At 39.2% G+C, this 22338-nt stretch overlaps 1 protein-coding gene across 1 annotated transcript in view; it reads left to right on the top strand.

Annotated features, from left to right (window-relative positions):
• Positions 1 to 22338, top strand: part of Ubr1 (ubiquitin protein ligase E3 component n-recognin 1) — a 129508-nt gene that overhangs the window by 13080 nt on the left and 94090 nt on the right. The window contains exons 2-4 of the mRNA XM_075961904.1: positions 921 to 1177; positions 4638 to 4716; positions 13734 to 13844. Of these exons, the coding sequence (XP_075818019.1) occupies positions 921 to 1177; positions 4638 to 4716; positions 13734 to 13844 (447 nt within the window). The remainder of the gene's footprint in view (positions 1 to 920; positions 1178 to 4637; positions 4717 to 13733; positions 13845 to 22338) is intronic.

Raw genomic sequence — 22338 nt, 5'->3', positions numbered from 1 at the left:
GCCTGGTCTTTTGTCTTTTATTTAACAGTATAACTTGAAGAATATTATACATTAGGACATATATCTTATACTCTCTAGCTGTGTTGCATATATGGCAAACCCACAAGTAATTCAATTCCTTAAAAACACTTGAAAGTTTAATCTATGCATTTATTTTTTATTTATTCATTTATCTAGTGAGTGTGTGGGGGGTACACAAGTGCCACACTGTACATGTAGAGATCAGAGCACAGCTTGCAAGTATCAGTTCTTTTCTGAGACCGTGTTAGTGCAAGTCATCAGGTGTGATGGCAAGCATTTTTACTTGATAAGCCATCTTGCTGGTCCAGTTGATTCACCTCTTATTTTGTATTGATGAAAGATAAAATATTGCAAATTGCTTCGAAAGAACAGAATTATGCCATTATTTGTACTCCTTGATCATTAAAAATGTACTTGGTATCTGGGTGTGGTGGTACACACTTTTACTCCCAGCACGCAGGAGGCAGAGGCAGGTGAATCTCTGCATTCAAAGCCACCCTGCTCTATAGAGTGAGTTCCAAGACAACGAGTACTGTCTGGAGGTGGGAGGGGGTTGGGGGAGACGACTTGGCTTTAAGGGTGTGGCGACAACAAGTATTTTTACACAGAGAAACCCTGTGCGTCGGGGGGGGGGGGGGGACCTGGCTTTAAGGTTGTGTCCCCTGGCAGGCCTGTCATGCTACAGTGTATGGACAGCACAAATTGGATTTAATGGGTTAGAGATTCGTACATAAAGGAAAAGGGCACAGAGTTAGGAGGGGATGGGGAAGCAGGGGGTGCAGATGGGGGAGGGTGGTCGTGAATATGATCAGTATCGTTGTGTATGTCTCAAAGGATAATATAAAAAAGGACTTGTAAAAGTAAAAGAAAGTCTAATTGTCATCTTTTCTTCTTTTCAGTGGTGGGATCAACAAGTTGATTTTTATACTGCTTTCTTACACCATTTGGCACAATTAGTGCCAGCAATTTATTTTGCTGAGATGGACCCAGATTTGGAAAAGCAGGAAGAGAATGTACAGACATCAATATTCACTCCATTGGAATGGTACTTATTTGGAGAGGATCCGGATATTTGCTTAGAGAAATTAAAACACAGTGGAGCATTTCAGTTGTGTGGGAAGGTTTTCAAAAGTGGAGAAACAACATATTCTTGTAGGTAAGCCTCAGACGGTAGAGGATTGGTTATAATTTATGGGTTATAGTTTGCATCATGCCTCACAATGTCTTTTTCCTGATTTGTCTATAGTATATTTACTCTTAAGTTCCTTTTACCTTAAGCTTTAAATCCACTTTTGCTCATAGAGTTTGCTTTTTAATACATGATTTCTTTCTTTTATCTTTATCTTTTTTTTCTTTTTTTAGTTTTTTGAGACAGGGTTTCTCTGTAGCTTTGGAGCCTGTCCTGGAACTAGTTCTTGTAGGCCAGGTTGGCCTCGAATTCACAGAGATTCGCCCGTCTTTGCCTCCCAAGTGCTGGGATTAAAGGTGTGAGCCACCACCGCCTGGCACAATCTATGATTTCTTATTAAACACTTCTCTCACTCTTTTTTCTGTTCTTCAAAAGTATTTAAGAAATAGATTTTTGCATTGTGTACATGTAATGTAGTCAGCATACTTTATCTGAAACTTTTGATATAAGGTATATTTCAGAATTCTGACTACTTCTTCAACAACATCTTAAGACCTTGTAATCAAACAGTAAGATTTTTGTAAGAGATCTATGAGTATTCATAAAGATATACTCATGAGTAACAGAGAGCCTGTGGTCACATGTCATGCCAAACACACACACATGCACATACATACATATATGTGTGTGTGTGTATACACTTAATTATCTTTTAGATAGAGTTTCATTCTGTTGCCTTTGCTGGCCTAGACCTCACTATGAAATTACAGCCTGAGCCCCAATATCCAGATTTTGTACATGTGTTAAAACTTACGCTTGTGCACATTTGTTTGCTTGCTTTGTTTTGCTTTTCACCACTAACTGAAATTTGGTTCAAACCCACAAAGTAACAAAACCTTCCAGAAGTTTTGTTTTTTAGAACTTGTAGGTCAAGGGTTGTGTGGGAACAGCTAGAATATAGGTTAGTGTAAGAGGTCAGTTGTCTGGCAGGTGTAGGCCTTTTGTTTTGGGCAAAGGAATTGTCTTAAATATCATTGTATATTAGAGAAGTTTCTTACTCGACATTCCTGCTTGAAATTTTTGATTTTTTTATACTTTTAATTTTTATTTATTTATTGAGACAGAAACATATTATGTAGCCTTATCTGGCCAAGAACTCCCGATATAGATCAGGATGGCCTCAAAGTCAGAGATCTACTTGGGACTTAAAAGGTGTGCACCTCCATGCCCAGTGGAAATTTTTGACTTTAGATGTTAGCACCACTTTTTGTTTTTCTTCTTTGTTTACTTGCGGTCATTTAGGTTATAACTATGCCTTTTTAGACTTTATCAGCAGAGTTTCATGGTTTATGCTTGATTGTCATTTTAGGCTTCACTGAGTATGTATAGTTAATAGTTTTGTGTGTCCTACAATGTTTTTATTTTATCAATGCGTGTCTGTGCCTAGTACCACAGAATTCAGACAAGGGGCCCTCTGGAACTGGAGTTACAGGCAGTTGTGAACTGCCTTATGGGTGCTGAGAATCGAATCCAGGTAGTGCTTTTAATCACTGAGCCATCACTTCAGCCCTTAGTTAAGTTTACAAAAACAGTTTTTTTTTTATTTTGTTACTTTCTCAGGAAAAAAAATAGTTAAACTCTTGCATTTGTATTATATTTTCTATATTGTATAACAATTTAGTTTTTCTCTTAGAAATTTTAAACCAAAGCACAGTTTCAACTACATCATATAAACATTTGTAGCCATCATCTTGCCAAAATTTCTTGGAAACATTGTGACAGGTTAGTGTGTAGAAACTATGGTTGCAGTTAAACAGGCCACAATGTCTAGGATAGTTCCCTCTACCCCAAGAAAAGACATTACTAATTAATTCAAAAGTGTTAGTAGTGCCAAGGGAAATTATTATAGAGATCTGCAAGTTGTCAAAATAAATAAGTAACTGTGGGGTACACAGCCCAATACATCTGCAATACAACCCTTATACCTATAGAACAGTCTAGAAAAGGCGGGGATGGAGGTGAGGGGATTTTAAGAGTCAGAAGACCAGGGCACCTGATACTAGATACTGTCTTTCTAAACACGACAGGGAAGCTGCACCCATGAAAGCTCAGCATTCCAGTGTCCTAAATAAGATCTGCTTTATGATAGCACCAGTTGACATGCCAGCAAGGTCTGACCATAGACCAAGTGCTGCTGGCAACCAGTGACTGCTGAGAGAGGGAAAGTCTGTTTTCTCCAGGGACAAGCTCCCTGTAGGTGCTCCAGTCACAGTGGGCAGCCCCAAACACATCTACACATGAGCAACACTAAATGGACTCAGTAGGGTGTATGCACGTGCACGTTCGCATACGTGTATGTGTGTGTGTAATGAAGAGGTCATGAGTTTGAGAGGAAGTAGAAGAGAACACAGAACAAAGAGGGAGGCATAGAGATTATGTGAAACACAGTGTTCATATGGAATTCTCAAAATTTAAATTGGAAACTACTCTAAACAGATTAGAATATATATTTTTACAGAGAATTTTAAGAATTTTGGCAACCTTTATGTCCTATCAGCTGTTTAAAATTCACCCTTTTCCCCTCCCCCTTTGCTCCTTCCTTCGGTCCTAAAATTCCTTTTGTGTATGTATTTTTGGGACAGGTATGTATGTAGCCCAAACTAACCTTAACCTCACTTTGTAGCTCAGGTTGTCTTTCAGTTCTCCTGCCTTGGCTCCAGAGTGCAGAGAGTGCAGATGTGTGCCACAACACCCAACTCTAAAATTTATTTTTAAAAACTTGAATTCTGTACCTTATAGTAACTTATGTTTCTCTGAAAATATGAAATAGAATCGTGTACTGTAAACATTTGTAAGGAAAAAGTGAGGAGAGATTTTTGTTGACGCAGAGGTTGCTTCTTATGTGCCAGGTGCTGTTCTAGGTGTTTGGGATCCATCACTATAGAAAAGAAAGATCCTTCCATTGTAATGCTTATATTCTAATAAATTTCGTCTGTATTGAAACCTGAGTTATAGTGCACAGTGTTTATAAAATGTGGCAATTTTCTTCATGGCAGATAATGAAGAAAAACAGTTTTCTATGCAATTCTCATATAATTTTTCAAATAATTAACAGTTCGAAGCGAGGTAACACTAAAAATTATAAAATAAACATACTGTGCTCTTGAATGTTTTAGAAATGAGACTGAAATTATGACAACAGTGTTGTCTGTGTTTCAAAGTGTTCTTTTGTTTTATTTTTCAAGACAGGGTTTCTCTTTGTAGCCCTTTCTGCCCTGGAACTTACTATGTAGACCAGGCCAGCCTTGAACTCACAGAGATCTGTCTGCCTCTGTCTCCTGAGTGCTGGGTCAAAGTGTTCTTAGAACTGAGGATTTGGGGCATTTTTGTGTTCATTTTGTCAACACATACGAAGCTCACTCATTTAATAATACCTTAAGTATCAGTGCACATTGGTTTTCAGAATCTAATTCTTTATCTTTTTCAGGGACTGTGCAATTGATCCAACATGTGTTCTCTGTATGGACTGCTTCCAGAGTAGTGTTCATAAAAACCATCGTTACAAGGTATGAAAAAAATCATAAAATTATATAGGAAGGAATCTGATGACTATCAGTCCAATTTTTTTTTTTTGGTTTTTTTCGAGACAGGGTTTCTCTATGGTTTTGGAGCCTGTCCTGGAACTAGCTCTTGTAGACCAGGCTGGCCTCGAACTCACAGAGATCCGCCTGCCTCTGCCTCCCGAGTGCTGGGATTAAAGGCGTGCGCCACCACCGCCCGGCTCTAGTCCAAATTTTTAAGCAATGTCTCATTTCCTGCTAAATAGCACTGATGTGTAGTTAAATCGGTCCCATGCTATCTCAAGAAGTCTCTCCTTACAACATTTTGTTGTGACATTAACGAGACAGGATAAAGCATATAAATCACTTAAAGAGTAAATAAAAACTGCCAGGCACTGGTAGCGCACGCCTTTGATTCCAACACAGGAGGCAGAGGCAGGCAGATATCTGTGAGTTCCAGGTCAGCCTGGTTTACACAGAGAAACCCTGTCCCAAAAAACCAAAAATAAATGAATAAGTTAAATTAAATAAAAATAAACCTTAAAAATAAGTAAGCAAATAAATAAACAAATAAAGCCCCAAACCTATGTAACTACTGCCAAGTCAAGGACTGGGACAAGGCAGGTTTCGGGAGCTCTGCCTTTGTCCCTTCTGGACCTCAGTCACTTTACCCTTCCTGAGAACACTCTCACTCTGCTCGATGGTAGTGGTGTCTTTGACTTTTTCTCGTTCCAATATATCCCTTAAATCATAGTGGAAAGTTTTATCTATTTTGAACTTTATATAGATGGATTCATATGGTACATAGTTCTTGTTGAATAACCTTATATATGTAGCTGTAGTTTGTTGGTCTTGATAAACTATAGTGTCTTTACTCACTATGCTGCATGTGGATATGTGGATTGTTCCACCTTGGTACTGTTAATTCTGCTGTGAACATGTTTGGTACATATAGAGGATTTCTCTAGGTTATATATCTAGAAAAGAATTGTTGTTATAGGGCATATAGATCTTTAGCCATACTTGGATAATGTATGAAGAGATTGCATCAGTTACAGAGTCTTAAGCCTTATGTGTGAGTTCCAAGTTCCCACATCCTCAGATGATTGGCCCTGTGAGTTGTTTTAAAGTTAGTGATTCTCAGGACCTCCGTATTTCTCAAATAGTAGTGTGGTTCTATATTCTGGGATCAAACAGACATGATAATTGATATTTCTCTTTAATTTATATATATGATATACACATATAATATACATATATACATATCATGCCTCAAGTACTGTGTAAAATGTAAATAACATTTTGAAGATACATTATCCTTATCTTTATTAAAACTTCTAGGCCAGCCTGGACTACATAGAAAGACAGGCTTTTGAAAAACAAATACAAAAATATTATGTCCACAAGCTTAAAGAAATTACTCTTCAGCCGGGGGGTGGGGGTGGCACACACCTTTAATCCTAGCACTTGGGAGTCAGAGGCAGGTGGATCTCTGTGAGTTTGAGGCCTGCCTGGTCTACAGAGCAAGTTCTAGGACAGGCTCAAAAGCTATACAAAGAAATCCTGTCTCAAAAAAAAAAAAAAACATAAAAAAGAAATTACTCTTCAAAGGAGTTCATGGAAAATGGACCATTTTTATAGTTGATCACACAGAGAACTTTGATGGTATTGAAATTCCCTCAGTCTGGACTCAAAGTTAGCAGTGTTAACTTCATTGTTAAACTTTGTATATTATCTGTACCTTGTGTAGATTCTTTTGGCAAGAAATCCCTAATAAAAGAAAGAAATATAGCCTGTGATAGTGGTGCATGCCTTTAATCCCAGCATTCGGGAGGCAGAGGCAGGTAGATCTCTGTGAGTTCAAGGCCAACCTGATCTACAGAGCGAGTTCCAGGACAGCCAGGACCACACAGAGAAACCCTGTCTTGCAAACAGAACAGAACAGAACAGAACAGAACAGAACAAGAACCCCAAAAACAAACATTGGGAATAACTGTGAAGGTGTATGTAAGGGCAAGAGCAGACTCCATCTCCAGATGGTCGGGCAAAAAGGCAACTGTAATTTTTATTTATATTCTTCTATACTATTCAAAGTTTTCCCACATAATTTTCAGTATATTGCCTAGGTAAATATGTGATTTTGTTTGAGTTTGAGTCTTTGTGTTGAACTTAGAGCCTTACACAAGATAGGCAAGCACTTTATCACAGAGCTAGATTCCCAGTCCTTATTTGTCGATCTTGGCAGTGCCAGAGATTGAATCCAGCGTTCTTTGTACACACGTCAGGCAAGAGCTCTCTCGTGAAGCTATAGTCCAACCTAATAGGTTTTTTGAGGTGAAGGTAGCGAGAAATGAATTTAGATTTCATATGTGCTAGGCAAGTGCTCTACCACTGAGCTATATTCCCAGCTCTAGTAATTTTCTAATGCTATAATATTTGTGTGTATGTTTTGCGTATTTCCGAGACAGGCTGTTACTCTGTAGCCCTGGCTAGCCTAGAACTCACTTTTAGCACAGACAGTCCTTCAACTTACTATTTACTACAGGTTGGCCTTAAGCTGGCAGTAATCCTGTTTCATCCTCTCAGATTTGAAGACAAAATGCAAATATATATGCATCATGCAGAACAGAATTCTAGAATATATAAAGTCTGCTGATTCTAAAATGCACCCTAATAGATGTTTTGTCTTTGTTTTTGTTTTATAGACAGGTGTGTAGCCCAGGCTGGTCTTGAATTCAGAGATCTACTAGTCTCTGCCTCTTAAGGGCCAGGATTAGAGGTGTATGCTACCATACCTGACACTAATAGTTATTTTTATAATTAAATCTTAGCTCCCAGCTTTGCTTGTTCGGTTCTTTTGATTTTAACAGCCGAATTCATTTTTAAGAAATGTTATTAAAAGTTTCTATGTCCTAACACTATGAGAGACATAGAAAGTAAGAACTATACAAGGTCTGACCTGCATCCACAGAAGGTATATAGCCAAGTGGGGATACACGACACACAGATCAGACAGAGATATGAATAGGAAAGTGACGGAGAAAAGGAGATTGCGGGTGGTTTTGTTTTCCTCTCTGGGTATGTTCTAATTGGCTTTGGGATGTGTTCAGTAAAAGACTATCAACTAAAGTGGGCCTGATTCTTGGTATCAGCTTCTAGATGCCAGAAGACTCAAGTGAATGTGGAGCTGGGCGGTGGTGGCACCTGTCATTAATCCCAGCACTTGGGAGGAAGAGGCAGGCAGATCTCTGTAAGTTCAAGGCCAGTCTGGTCTGCAGAGTGACTTCCTGGACAGACTCCAGAGCTACAGAAAAACGCTGTTTTAAGAAACAAACAAAAACAAACAAACAAACAAAAAAAGGTGAATGTGGCCACAACTTTCATTCTATTTGATCAAGTTGTGTTATGCTGATCTTTGACTCTTAGAATTAACTTACATATCAAATCAAATAATTGGTCACCTCTGAAGGGACAATAGTAAAGTGAGTAGCAGAAAATATGCTGTTAAATGTGGCTCTAATTTTGTTTCTTTGTTGTTCTCAAATACTGTCTTGGACTCTTTTGGCACTGAAGGTTTTTCTTGGTCTTCTGTTCTTTATATACTTTTCATGTTCAATACTATGTTGCTGTAGACCAGCAGTTCTCAACCTGTGGGTTGCAACCCCTTTTGAGGGTTACTGAAGGCCATCAGAAAACACAGACATTTCCATTTTGATTCATAACAGTAGCAAAATTACAATTATTAAGTAGCAACAAAAATAATTTCATGATTGGAAGTCACCATAACATTAGGAAGCATATTAAAGGGCTCAGCATTAGGGAGATTGAGAACCACTACTTTAGACAAACATCATATGATGCTGAGAGTAGAACCCAGGGCCTTGGCGTGTAGTCCAGCCTCCCTCCCCTGGTTTGTTTGTTTGTTTATTGTGTTTGCTTGCTTTTTGAGACAGGGTTTCTCTGTATAGCAACCCTAGCTGTCCTGGAGCTCTGTAGACCAGGCTGGCCTCAGACTCACAGAGATCCACCTGCCTCTGCCTCCCAAGTGCTGGGATTAAAGGTGTGCACCACCGCCTGGCCCTCCCCTGTTTTTAAGACAGAGTTTTTACACTGTAGCCCAGCACAATCTGGAGTTGTCTGTGTGCTCAGCCCAATCTTGAACTCATGTCAGTTCTCCTGCTTCAGCTTCCCAGGTGCTAGAGTTACAGGTGTGAGCCACCTTTCTCAGTTTCATGCCACTTTTACATTTCTCTTACTTATTTACTTGTGTGTGTGTGTATTCATGTGCATACATGTGGAGATCAGGGGTCGACGTGTAGGAATCAGTTCTGCTCTCCCACTGTGTGGGTTCTAGAGATTAAGCTCAGGCCTTCAGGCTGGTAGCAGGCTTGCCTCATCTTTGCTTTGTGAGCTGTGCCATCAGCCAAAGCTTTTATTTTTATATGAAAAAGTATATATATTAAATTAATATTAGATATATTAAAACACACTTGAGACTTGGTACAGAAAGGTAGATTGTTTGAGAGGAAGGATCTGTGTTGTAGTAATAGGAGCGTTGGGGCTGCATCCCCAGCACCCCGGCCGCCTGCTAGCTTATGCCTGAAATAACAACACACAAACTGTATTCATTTAAACACTGCTTGGCCCATTCTGCTTGGCCCATTAGCTCTAGCCCTCACTGGCTAATTCTGATATCCCGATCAACCCATCTCTAATAAACTGTGTAGCTCTGGTCTTACCGGGAAAGATTCAGCATGTCTGACCTGGCGGCTTGCTTCATTGTGTGCGTCTGTCCAGGAGAGCGGAGCATGGCACCTCTGCTCCAGAGAGCAGAACTGTTGAGTCTGAGCTCACTTCCTCTTCCTCCCAGCATTCTCTTCTGTTTACTCCTCCCACCTGTGTTTTAACCTATGAGGCCAAGCAGTTTCTTTATTACTTAACCAATGACCTTCCTCCATCAGATCTGTGCTTTTAATTTTGAAAAATTTGTTTCTCAATTTTGTTATTATAAAATGCTTATAAAATTTACTATCTGAACCATTTTTAAGTGTGTGTGCAGCTTGGTAGCATTAAGTATTTTAAACTCATACTGTGTTCCTATTGCATTCATCTCCATAATTAATTTCACTTTGTAAAACACAAACACATTAAACAGTAGCTTTCCATTTCTTGCTTTCCCCCTGGTAACCATTATCCTACATTCTGTCTCTGTGAATGTGACTTTTGTAAGTGCCTCATATTAATGAAATCATGCAACGTATGTCTTTTGTGACTGGCTTGATTTAACATAAAGTTCTCAAGGTTTAAATGTAGTATATACCAAAATTTCCTCCGTTTTTAAGTTTGAATAGTAGTCCACTATATAGCACATTTTGATTATCTGTGTATCTATTAATAAACTCAGATTGTTTTAACACAATTTTGGTAGATTCAGGTCAGGTCTTTTTCTTGTGTTGCTGTGCCAATTTTAAACACTCATTAAAAGGACACGGGCCAAGGCTAGAGCTTGTTTAGTGTTTAAGAGCACTCACTGGCTGCTCTTGCAGAGGACCCAAGTTCATTTTCCAGCACCCGGTAGCCCACAACCATCTGTAACTCCAGTCCCAGGGGATCCGCTGCCATCTTCTGACCTTCACAGGCACACAAAATTGCACGTAGGCAAAAAATACTCCCACACATGAAATAATAACTCTGAAAAGAAATAAAAACAAGAAGGGTATGAGAGCTGAGCACCATGGCACATACTCGTAATTCTAGTACCAAGGAGGTTGAGGCATGATTAAAAACTCAAGGTCTCAACAACAGAAGAGATGCAGAGATATTCTTATAACTGTCTCCAAATTATCAATCGTTAAATAGTTTCATTGTTCTAATTTGCCTTTTTATTAACTTTTTTTATAGTTTAATTGTACAGGGTTTTTTTTTATTGTTGTCGTTGCTTTGTTTTGTTTAGTTGGTTATGGGGTTTGAACCCTGTGCTTGTGCTTCTTAGATATTATATCAGTACTTGGGCATTTGAGCTACTACCCTATCCCTTGTTTCTTTTATGTATTATTTGTTTCTATCCTTTTTCATTTTCTCTTGCCTTTCCTCTGAATATGTTTGTATTTTAAGTTTTTAATTATTTTATTTTTGAGACTGAGTCTCACTAGCCTTGGATGGTGTGGAACTCACTATGTAGAACAAACTGGTCTTGAACTCAGAGAGGTCCGCCTGCCTCTGTTTCCCAAGTGCTGGGATTAAAAGCATGTATCACTATGTCTTAACTTTTTTCAAGTATTTAGTTAGGCTTATTGATGTGTAAATTATATACACTAACGTCTACTCTTTTAAGTGTCCTGTTTTGTTAAATTTAGTGAATGTATACATGTGTGTGATTATATTAGTAATAGTTACTAGTATTAAACTAGAAACATCCATAGAAAAAATTGTGTGGTGCCCTAGCTTCTGGCATCTATGGATCTGTTTTCTTTCCCTATATTTAAGCCTTTTCAAAATTCTTTTATTATCTTTCATATTAATTTTATTATTTTATTATCTTACATATTAATCTTCAATTCTGGCTTTTTTTCATGTACATCTGCCTTTGAAGTCCTGGGCCAGCAGTTAGTAGTGTGCCGTTGTATTCATGTGCTGGTTCATTTATTCAATCACTAGTTGGTGGGCATTTGGAATGTTTCCAGATATTTTTTTAAAAATGTATTTTTTATTTCACGTGTATGAGTGTTTTCACTGCATGTATATGTATGTACGTGGATCATATGCATGTCTGGTGTTTCTGGGGCCAGTAGAGGATGTTAGAACTGAAGTCATTGATGGGTGTGAGCTGCCGTGTGGATGCTGGGAACTGAACCCCACTCTTGCAGGACCAGCCAAGTGCTCTTAACTGTTGAGCCATTTCCCTAGCTCTGCTTTTGGCTTTTGAAAAGAGCTGCTTTGCTATTATTATATATCACTTACTTTTTTATGTTCAAGTACAAGTCTTTGTATAGATCTAAGTTTTCATTTCTCACTGTAAGAATTCTGGATCGTAATGGATGGCTAAAGATTTTTCATCTGGGCTTTTTTGTTTGTTTGTTTTTTGGTTTCTCTGTGTAGCCCTGACTGCCCTGGAACTTGCTCTGTAGACTAGACTGGCAGACTTTTCTGTCTTTTAAATTTGATTTATGCTGCCATTTATTTTATTGACTTTAAAAAAATGTTATTCTTTTTTTTTTTTTGGTTTTTTGAGACAGGGTTTCCCTGTGGCTTTGGTTCCTGTCCTGGAACTAGCTCTGTAGACCAGGCTGGTCTCGAACTCACAGAGATCCGCCTGCCTCTGCCTCCCGAGTGCTGGGATTAAAGGCGTGCGCCACCATCGCCTGGCTAAAAATGGTATTCTTGACTTTATTTATATTTTGAGACGTGGTCTCACTGTATATTCTTGGTTGACCTGGAACTTACTATGGAAACCACTCTGGCCTCAAATTCAGAGACCCACCTGCCTCCTGATAGCTGAGATTAAAGGTATACAACCACATGCCTGGCAAATTTGCTAAATTTTGTTCCTAGATTTTGTGCTTTGTTTTTGTGATACTACCTATTCTACTTATATTTGCTTTTATATAAAATACACATTTATTTTTTTCAAATTCACATATTTTGATATCTTTATCAAATCTTATAAAATTTCATATATATATATGTCTTATTTGTTACTTCTCCAATGGTGGCCCCATTATTAAGGCCTCTATCTTATTTTTCTCGTTGTTGACCTTTTATCTAGACTCAAGTGTTTTAGTTTGTTTTGTTTTGAGTTTCCCCCAAGAGCAGTGGAACTCTCTCTGTAGCTGAGACTGACCCATCTCCCGCTTTCACTACTTACATGCTGGGATTACAAACGTGTGTGAGTCTGTCCAGTTTTAGTCTCAGTGTCCTGTGAGTCCTTCCTGTTACCCAGGTAATAGCTGATTCTCCTACTGCTTTCACAGTTGCTGACTTTCTGAAGCTCAGGCAATACAGTGTTTCCATTCCTCTACCAGATTCCTATTGTGATCTGTTCTTAGCTCTGAAGTTAACTGTTTTAGAATTATGACCCCCATTTTCTGAAGTTTCCCGAAAGGCCTCTCAGATGAATGAAGCTCCTTCTCTAGTACAGGGTCAATAAACCGCAGCCTGAGTAAAATCTGGCTTGAGTGTTTGTGTGGATCGCAAGCTAAGAAAGGCTTCTGTATTGTTAGCTGCTGAAAGTGTGGCTCACAGGTGGTCTGTGCTCCCTCACTGTGTGTTTGAAGGGGAATTCCTAAGAAAAAGTCTAGATCACATTGTTCTTATCCTCTACCTGAGTTAGTGTATTTTAGGTTTTTTTTTAACCCCTAGGAACACTGAAAGAAAAATGATTTTAGTTGCTATAGGAAATTAATGTAAATGAAGATACTGTATTAAATATTTTTTAATTACTGTGTATCATTATATTGGTTTTGAAGAGCTAAAATAGATAAATGAAAAAAAAGCCAAGGGGTGGTGGTGCATGCTTTTTGATTCCAGCACTCGGAGGCAGAGACAGGTGGAACTATGTGAGTTCAAGGCCAGCCTGTTCTACAGAGCAAGTTCCAGGACAGGCTCCAAAGTTACACAGAGAAACCCTGTCTCAAAAAAACAAAACAAAAAAAACCCCAAAAAAACAAAAAAGAAATTATGTAATAAAAAAAGAAAATTCATACTCAAGCATTTTAGATTATAAAGATTTTTTCTTTTACTTTTCATTCTCCATTAATTCACACTTAATCAAAAAGCTATTATTTTTAAAGTGTAAAGTCATATTTCAAAAACTTCTACATTTAGAAAGTCCATTTTTGTTATGTTGAAATATTCAGGTAGTTGGTGTTTTCTTTGGTAACTAAAATGATTTTTGTTCTATCCTGATTCTTTTATATCAAATACAATTAAGATTGGCGTGTTGGTGGATATTTATTATTTGAATCAAACTTCTTACTTTTCATTGCTTTATAAGAAAGTTTGGCAACTCATTTTTCGTTTTTTAGATGCATACTTCTACTGGAGGAGGGTTCTGTGACTGTGGAGACACAGAAGCCTGGAAAACCGGCCCCTTCTGTATGGATCATGAACCTGGAAGAGCAGGCACTACAAAAGAGGTAAGAAGCTTAATTGCCATTTGAAATTTTCTGAAATTTGATGAGAATAAATGTTATAAATATATGAGTTAGGATGAATTCCATTTAGAATCCAATATTTTTATTCTAAAAGTTAATTATAAGAACATTTTGTTTTCTACTCTAAATAAAATTTTCTCCAGAGGGAATGAATACACACATGCCCAAAATGAATTCAAAATACTTTTTTTGTGTATAGTATGTGATTTTATTTCTCAAATATGGAATGAGTTTTAAATATACATCATCTTGTGTATCATCGAGCAGCACATCAAAACCAAATTTAACTTGATTTTTAGGCCTTCCCCCCAATGATTTATTTATTTATTTACTTATTTATTTATTATGTATACAGTGTTCCTCTGCATGTATGCCTGCAGGCCAGAAGAGGGTATCAGATCTCATTACAGATGGGTGTGAGCCACCATGTGGGTGCTGGGAATTCTTAACCACTGAGCCATCTCTCCAGCCCTCAAAATACTTTTTGTTAGTCAATGTGAACAATAAGGATAATGTATAGCCCCAAAAGAACAAAATGAGGGTGCTGGAGAGATAGCTCAGTGGTTAAGAGCACTGGCTGCTCTTCCAGAGGTCGTGAGTTCAATTCCCAGCAACCACATGGTTGCTCACCATCATCGTGAGTTCAATTCCCAGCAACCACATGGTTGCTCACCATCATCTGTAATGAGATCTGGTGCCCTCTTCTGGCGTATGGACATACATGGAGGCAGAATGTTGTATACACAATAAAATAAATTTAAAAAAAAGAACAAAATGAAATTGTTAATAGATAAGAACAGAATATAATGGATATGAAAACAAAGTGAGCACATAAATTCAGTAATTGCTTTTCTTGAAGTGAAAAAGATAAAAAACAAAATGACTCAGTGGATACATTTTTTTTTTTTTGGTTTTTCGAGACAGGGTTTCTCTGTGTAGTTCCACAGCCCCTCCTGGAACTCACTCTGTAGACCAGGCTGTCAGGAACTCATAGAGATCCACCTGCCTCTGCCTCCCGAGTGCTGGGATTAAAGGCGTGTACCACCACTGCCCAGCCAGTGGATGAATACAGTTTAGTCAAGGAAAAATTGAGCAAGTCTGGATATAGACACTTAGATAGGAGGTGGGAGAGAGCTAAAGGACCACAGATACAGGTGAAGTATGGGACCCACAAAAGACTGCTGAAGGATTCTCAGGTAATATGTCTAAAAGTCAATTGTTGGTTTTGTTCTTTTGAGGCAGGGTCTCATTACATAATCCTGGTTGTCCTGGAACTTGCTATGTAGACTAGGCTGGCCTCAAACTCACAGAGATCTCCTGCCTCTGCCTCCCAAGTACTGGGAACACTGCACTGAGCTATAAAAATGAATTGTTTTATTAGACAGTGCAAGGTACCATTCAAAAGCCAAGGGACTACTTGGTAGGTAACCATTGAAATACTTGGCAGAATTGCCACCATGTAGCATTTCCCTCCAAACACCATGCTCACAAGGTTTCATAGATAAATCCTTGAAAATTTCAAGGATTATATACTTTTTATGCCCTTTCAACTATTCTGGATCTCCATATAAGCAGTGAACACATCTGAGGGCCAGATGATGCTCTTTGCTGACTTTTGTTTGAATATCTCCCTAGGTATTAGAGTTGGGTATTGAAGTATTCCGCTTATTGTGGATGGACCTGTGTGGCCTTTTAACATTTGTTTTATGAAATTGGTGGCCCCCAGACTTAGTGCATAGATACCTACAATAGCTATATCCTCTTGATTGTTCCTTTTATTACTATGTGGTGATTCATCTCTTCTAATTCCCTTTGGTTTGAGTCTTGAGGAATTGCTATGCCAGCTTGTTTTCAGCTTCCCTCTGTTTGGGAGGTTGGTTTCTGACCTTTGACTCCCAGTTTTTGGATGTCTTTGCCAATTATGTGAATTTCTTGGTGATAGCAGATAGTTGGACCTTGTTTTTTAATTCAATTTTAGTTTTAAATTGAAAGGTCAAGGGAATTTGTATTCAAGGTTATTATTGAGGTTATTGTTCAAGATTTACTATTACTGATGGCTTTGTTGGCTTCTAGTCATTGGGAGTTCATTTCTGGTCTCCTGATAGTTGTCAGAGGTTTGTTGACTTGCCATGTTGGATACGACTGGTCCTTCACATTTCTCTGTCTTCTTGTACCATGTATGCTTTCTGTGTTCTTGCGGATAAAGCTGACTTTCTTCTGGTGAAGTGCTTTCTCAAGTGCTGATCTAGTTGTCATGAATTGCCTTCACATGTACTCATCTTGAACACTCATGTCTGTGTCACCTTTACTTGGTAACTTTCCAAGGGATAGCAGTGTGGTTTGACCGTTTCAGGGCTCGCACTATATTACATCACACATTTTCTGGCTTTGAATGTTGCTGGGGAAAGGTTAATGTTGTTCTCATCTTTCTGCCTCTGAATGTGAGTTGGTGTTTTCTTTTACAGATGTTAGTATTCTCTGTTTCATTTAAATTTAGATATATGCCATGGAGAGGTTCTCCCCTGGACATATTTAAGAAATTCTTGATTATAATTTTTAAAAGTAGATTGTCTAAGCTTCTTTATGTAATTTGCCATAACTCCTGCTAGGCTATGAATATATAGGTTAGGTCTCTTAAATGTATCTGAGATTGCTTACAAGTTTTGGTTATCTGCATAATTTATTTTTCCTTTATGTATACCTGTATGTGTTACTGTTTTGACCTGGGCTTTATCTCTGAAGTTTGTCCTTAATCCTTGGTCTTGATCTGCTATGGTTTTTCTTTGTTTGTTTCTTTTGTTTTCTTTGTCTCAAAATTACTGATACTTTTCATCTGTTTGTATCTTTCTTGTGTGGATCTTAATTGATTTCTTGACCATTTATGGAAGTCCTCTATATGGTCGCTGATCCTTTTTAAAGAAATAATCTTTGAACTCTCTTAAGCATTTTAGCTATCTCATTACCTTTGTTCTGGTATTTAAAAGTTGTGAGTTCTGTAAGAATGGCCAAGATCAAAAACACTGATAACAGCTTATGTTGGAGAGGATGTGGGGTAAAGGGAACACTCCTGCATTGCTGGTGGAAGTGTAAGCTGGTACAGCCCCTTTGAATGTCAGTGTGGTGATTTCTCAGAAAATTAGGAAACAACCTACCTCAAGATCCAGCAATACCACTTTTGGGTATATATCCAAAGGATGCTCAATCGTACCACAAGGACAAGTGCTCGACTATGTTTATAGCAGCATTGTTTGTCATAGCCAGAACCTGGAAACAACCTAAATTAAATGACCCTCGAAGGAAGAATGGATAAGGAAAATGTGGTACATTTACACAATAGAGTACTGCAGAGCAGAAAAAAAAATGACATCTTAAAATTTGCAGGCAAATGGATGGAGCTAGAAAACATCATTTTGAGTGATGTAACCTAGACCCAGAAAGACAATTATCAAATGTAGTCACTCATAAGTGGCTTTTAGACATAAAGCAAATTAAAATCAGCCTACAGTCTACAATCCCAGAGAACCTAGACAGCAATGAGGACCCTAAGAGACATACATGGTTCTAAACTACATGGGACGTAGGAAAAGACAAGATCTCTTGAGTAAATTGGGAGCATGGGGACCACGGGAGAGGGTAAAAGGGGAGGGGAGAGGTAGCAGCGGAGTGGAGAAAAATATAAGCTCAATAAGAAAAAAAAAGTCGTGAGTTTGTGGAAGTGTAGTGTAATGCTGTATTTATTGTATCTTTTGTTGTGCTTTGTGCATGTATTGGGAGTTAAGTGGCCTCTGGTTTTGGTTCTCCTTTTTCTCTCGGTTTTGTTGATTTGATTTGTTTTGTTTTATGGGAGCCCTCCTGGTGCTTTGTCTTTATGTTCGTTTGGGGAAAGCTGACTGAAGGATGGCTTGACAACAGTCCCAGTATGAGCTGCAGGAAATGTTCCTGTGCTTCACCTTAGACCCCAGCCTGGCTGTGAGACAGCAGCACTAAGGTGCTGATTGGAGAAACACACTATGTAGTTGTTTTTTGGTTTCGGGGCTAAGGGTATCAGTAAGTCAGGAAGTGAAGAGGGAATAGGGGAAAGGGGATAGGAGAGGAAGTAAGAATAAGCAAGGTATTTGGGCTAGAGGGATGAGACGCAAGAACAATTGTCTGTTAGGTGTAGAGAAAATAATCTGTTACTGACTGTGTTTGTACATATCTGTGAATGTACTGAAAGCCTTTCCTTGTCTGCTGTTTTGTTTGTATTTGTTTCCTTGTTTGATACAAGCTCCACAGTAAGTATAGCCTAAGCTGGCCTGAAACTTGCTGAGTAGCCTAGGCCAGCCAGCCCCTAACTCTACTGATCATCCTGCCTCAGCCTACCAAGTGTTGGGATTGCGGGCGTGTACCATTTAATGGTTGTCTGTTTACCACCTGAAACCCAGGAGCAAAGGTTTCAATTCATTGAGAATGTTGCAACTGAGGGAACATGCCAGACTGCAGGGAAATTATTTACTAGAGTCTGAGCTACTTTTTAGCAGGTATACCCTATAAAATGATACCCCCACCCACAGCAACCATTAACCGCCAGCTGTCAGTCAAGATAGGATGGGGCCTCAGGTGCCCTCTCTATGAGAAAATACTAAGCCCAATCTTGTGTAAGTTTTGTGTATGTAACCACAGCTGCTAAGAATGCATGAGGCAGGCAGTGGCTGTGTCATGTCCTGGGACATCTTTTTACCATCCCCTATTCCTACTACACATAGCACCTATTCTTTTGCTCTTACCCAGAATTCTGCTCCCCCGTTTTCAGCCGTGTGTTCTCTGAGCCTTGGAGGGTGCCAACCAATGCCTCAATTAGGCCTTAGCACTCCATCACCTATCACTTCCTGTTGGCACTTTGAGCCTCTGCATTAACTGTCCCTACAGCTATCGGGCTCTTCTTTGAGGACAGAGAACACTAGCATATGTGTATAAACATGAGGATTAGTAGGCAGTTTACTTTTTTTGTGTGTGAGATAGGGTCTTACTCCATAAATAGTGTTGTCACTGAGCTCATGGCCACCCTTCTGGCTCAGTCTCCCATATGCTGAGATTAAGCATGAACCACCATGTACAGCTCAAATTGTACACTTAAATGAGTAAATTGTAGTGATACTGCTTATGTCACAATAAAGTTGTTATTAGCAGCTCACTTATGAAAGTCCGAGTTAAAATACTTAATCTGGACATCACCAAACCTTCACAGTACCTTCTAGTTTATAACAACAAACAACGATACCAGGAAAAAATATAGAATATAGGTGTTTGGTTTTGTTTGTTTTGTCTTTTAGCAGAAAAACTGGTTGTCTTCATGAAGAAAAAAAGATGGGGGAGGAGCGCTTGGGATGGGAGATTAAGTTAGATGTGGATGTCCAGCACTTGAGAGTCACAACAACCAAATGCAGTCTGTGGATCTTGGTCTCAAGAAACATTTATAGACGCTAAGAGGAATGGAGCTGGGGAGATGGCTCAGTGCTTGAGATCATGTACTGCTCTTGCAGAAGTTCAGTTCCCAGCACTCACATCAGGCAGTTCCAAGAGGATCTGACATGACTGTCCTCTGTAGACGATGCATGGAAACACACCCACGCACACGCGCACACACAAACTAACTAACTAACTAAATAGGGGACTGGTTCCAGAGGATCTGGCACCCTCTTCTGTTCTCCAAGGGCACATGTGTGCTACAAACGTGCAGGCAAAACATTCTTACACATAAAAATAAATAATAATTTTTTTCTGGCTTTTAGAGACAGAGTTTCTCTTTCTAGCCCTGGCTGTCCTGGAACTTGCTTTGTAAACCAGGCTAGCCTTGAACTCATATTTGTCTGCCTCTGCTCCAGCAGTCCTGGGATTAAAGAAGTACATTACTACCGCCTGGCTAATAAATCTTTTAAAAAAGAAAATAAAAAGTAAATTCCTTTAAAAAGGGAGGAAGAATGATTAGGAAAATTGAATAAGTTCTGTTAGATAATATTTAATCATATATGTTTTTAGATAAAATAATGGTGTTATGATATTCTTTCTTATTAAAAGTTACATACCATTGGAACCAACCTAGGCCCTCTGCATGTGTGTGATAGTTGTGTAGCTTGATCTGTTTGTGGGGCTCCTGACAGTAGAATCAATACCTGTCCCAAGTACTTGAACAAGCTTTTGGGAACCCATTTCTCATGCTGGGTTGCTTCACCCAACCTTGATGTAGATGGAGGAACTTGGTCCTGCTTCAACTTGATGTACCATGTTTTGTTGACTCCTGTGGGTGGCCTGCCCCTTTCTGAATGGAGACAGAGGAGGAGTGGAAGGGGCAGGTAGAAGGGGGGTGTAGGGTGGCAACCAGAGGAGAGGAAGGAGGAGAAACTGTGGTCAGTATGTAAAATAAATGAAAAAAGTTTAATTAAAAAAAGATGCATATCAAAGTACTATATCAGGCATGGTGGCATATGCCTTTGATTTCAGCACTTGGATGGTAGAGGCAGGTGAATCTCTGAGTTCAAGGATAGCCTAATAGAGTGAGTTCTAGGGTAGCCAGGGGTACACAGAAAAACCCTGTTTCAAAAAGCAAAAAATAAAAAAAACCTAAAAAACAATGTGACGGAGTATGAAAGTCATGATGACTGTATTTTACCTTAAAATATTTGAACAAGAATAAATAAAACATGTGGGAAAATGTTGCACTATTAAGTTTAAATTAAGGGGTATTTAAAGGGTCTGTTTTTCTGCTTAAAATTTTTTTTAAACTATTGACAGTTCCTTTTTTATTTTTATTTTATGTACATTGGTGTTTTGCAATGGGTGTCAAATCCTCTGGAACTTGAGCCACAGACAGTTGTGAGCTGCCATGTGGTTACTGGGAACCGAACCCAGGTCCTCTGGAAAAGCAGTCAGTGCCCGTAACCACTGAGCCATCTCTCCAGCCCTCTGCTTAAATTTTTTACTGGTAATTTTTTTTTTAATTTACTAAATTGATGAACACTAAAGAAGTAAAAGTTTATAAATTGCTCCAGAGCATGGGAAAAAAGAAGGGAGGCTTTGTACATTTGTTCTAGGAAGCCAGAAAACACTGATGTCGGATCTAACAAGATGTAGGTGTTCTAGATCAGTCTTATTAACAGTTTCACGCTGAGATCCTAATATAGCATTAACAGGTGAATTCATACATGTTAGGATACAACACAACAGGTTTTTTTTAATACTTTGTTTTTAATTGAGCTATGTATTTTCCCTCACTCCTCTTTTTTCCTCCCCTCTCCCCTTCCCCCTTGCCCCCCATGCTCCCAATTTACTCTGGAGATCTTGTCTTTTTCTCCTTCCTAGGTGGATTCATGGTTTTGGGTTTTTTTTTGTTTGTTTTTTATTATTCATCTTTATTTTACATCCCTGATGCAGCCTCACCCCGTCCTCCCCTTCCAATCTCCCAACTATTCCCCTCCCCCATCCCTTCCTCTTCCGTCTCCATCCAGGAAAGGGCAAGTCTTCTTTGAGTATCAATAAAACATGACACATTAATTTGCAGTAAGACTAAGTATCTCCCCTTGTAGTCTGGGCAAGGTAAGTCAGTATTAGGAGTAGGGACCCAAAAGCCAGTAAAAGGGTAGGAGACAGCCTCTGTTCCTGGAGTTAGGATTCCCAAAGAGGACCAAGCTACACAACTGTAACAAATATGCAGAGGACCTAGGTCAGTCCTATGCAGGCTTCCTGGTTGTTGGTTCAGTCTCTGCAAACCCCTATGAGCTCAGGTTAGTTGATTATGAGCCTTCCCAAGGTGTTCTTCTCCCCACCCCCTACACACACACACACACACACACACACACACACACACACACACACACAGAGGGTTTCTCTGTAGTTCATAGTGTTCTTGACCCCTCTGGTTCCTACACACCTTTGTTCTCCTCAGGGTTCTCAAACTTCACCTATTGTTTGGCTGTGGGTCTCTGCATCTGCCTCCATCAGTTGCTGAATGATGCCTCTTGATGACAGTTGGGCCAGGCACCAATCCGGTCACAGGAGATAGCCAGTTCAGGCTACTTTACTATTGCTAACCCTGAAATTTCCACCCAAGCAGTGCCCCTCAGCACTCTCCCCTCCGTTCCCCCACTACATGATTGCTTATGTTCTCATCCCACCTGCCCGTAATCCACTCACAAAATCTCTTCTATTTCCCCTTCCCAGGGAGATCTGGGTGTTCCCCCCCCCCCCATGAACCTTCCTTGTTACTTAGTCTCTCTGGGTCTGCAACACAACCATTTTCACATTGCTGAAGAAACCCCTTCTTGGAACTCTCCTGTGAAGGTGCTTGTATCTTAGCACATATGGAGAAAGTTTTCTTGGAAAGCATTTTCAATTTCTTTCAGGGATATTGACCTTAAATCAAAAGCCATACAAATTACATTTAATGTTGGAGCACCAGTGTTTCAGAAGTAAGAGACAAGAGATCCATTGTTGCTGCTAT

Source organism: Microtus pennsylvanicus, chromosome 2 (genome assembly GCF_037038515.1).
Source record: "Microtus pennsylvanicus isolate mMicPen1 chromosome 2, mMicPen1.hap1, whole genome shotgun sequence".
Classification (NCBI taxonomy): domain Eukaryota; kingdom Metazoa; phylum Chordata; class Mammalia; order Rodentia; family Cricetidae; genus Microtus; species Microtus pennsylvanicus.
This window is presented reverse-complemented; position numbering and strand designations above follow the sequence as displayed.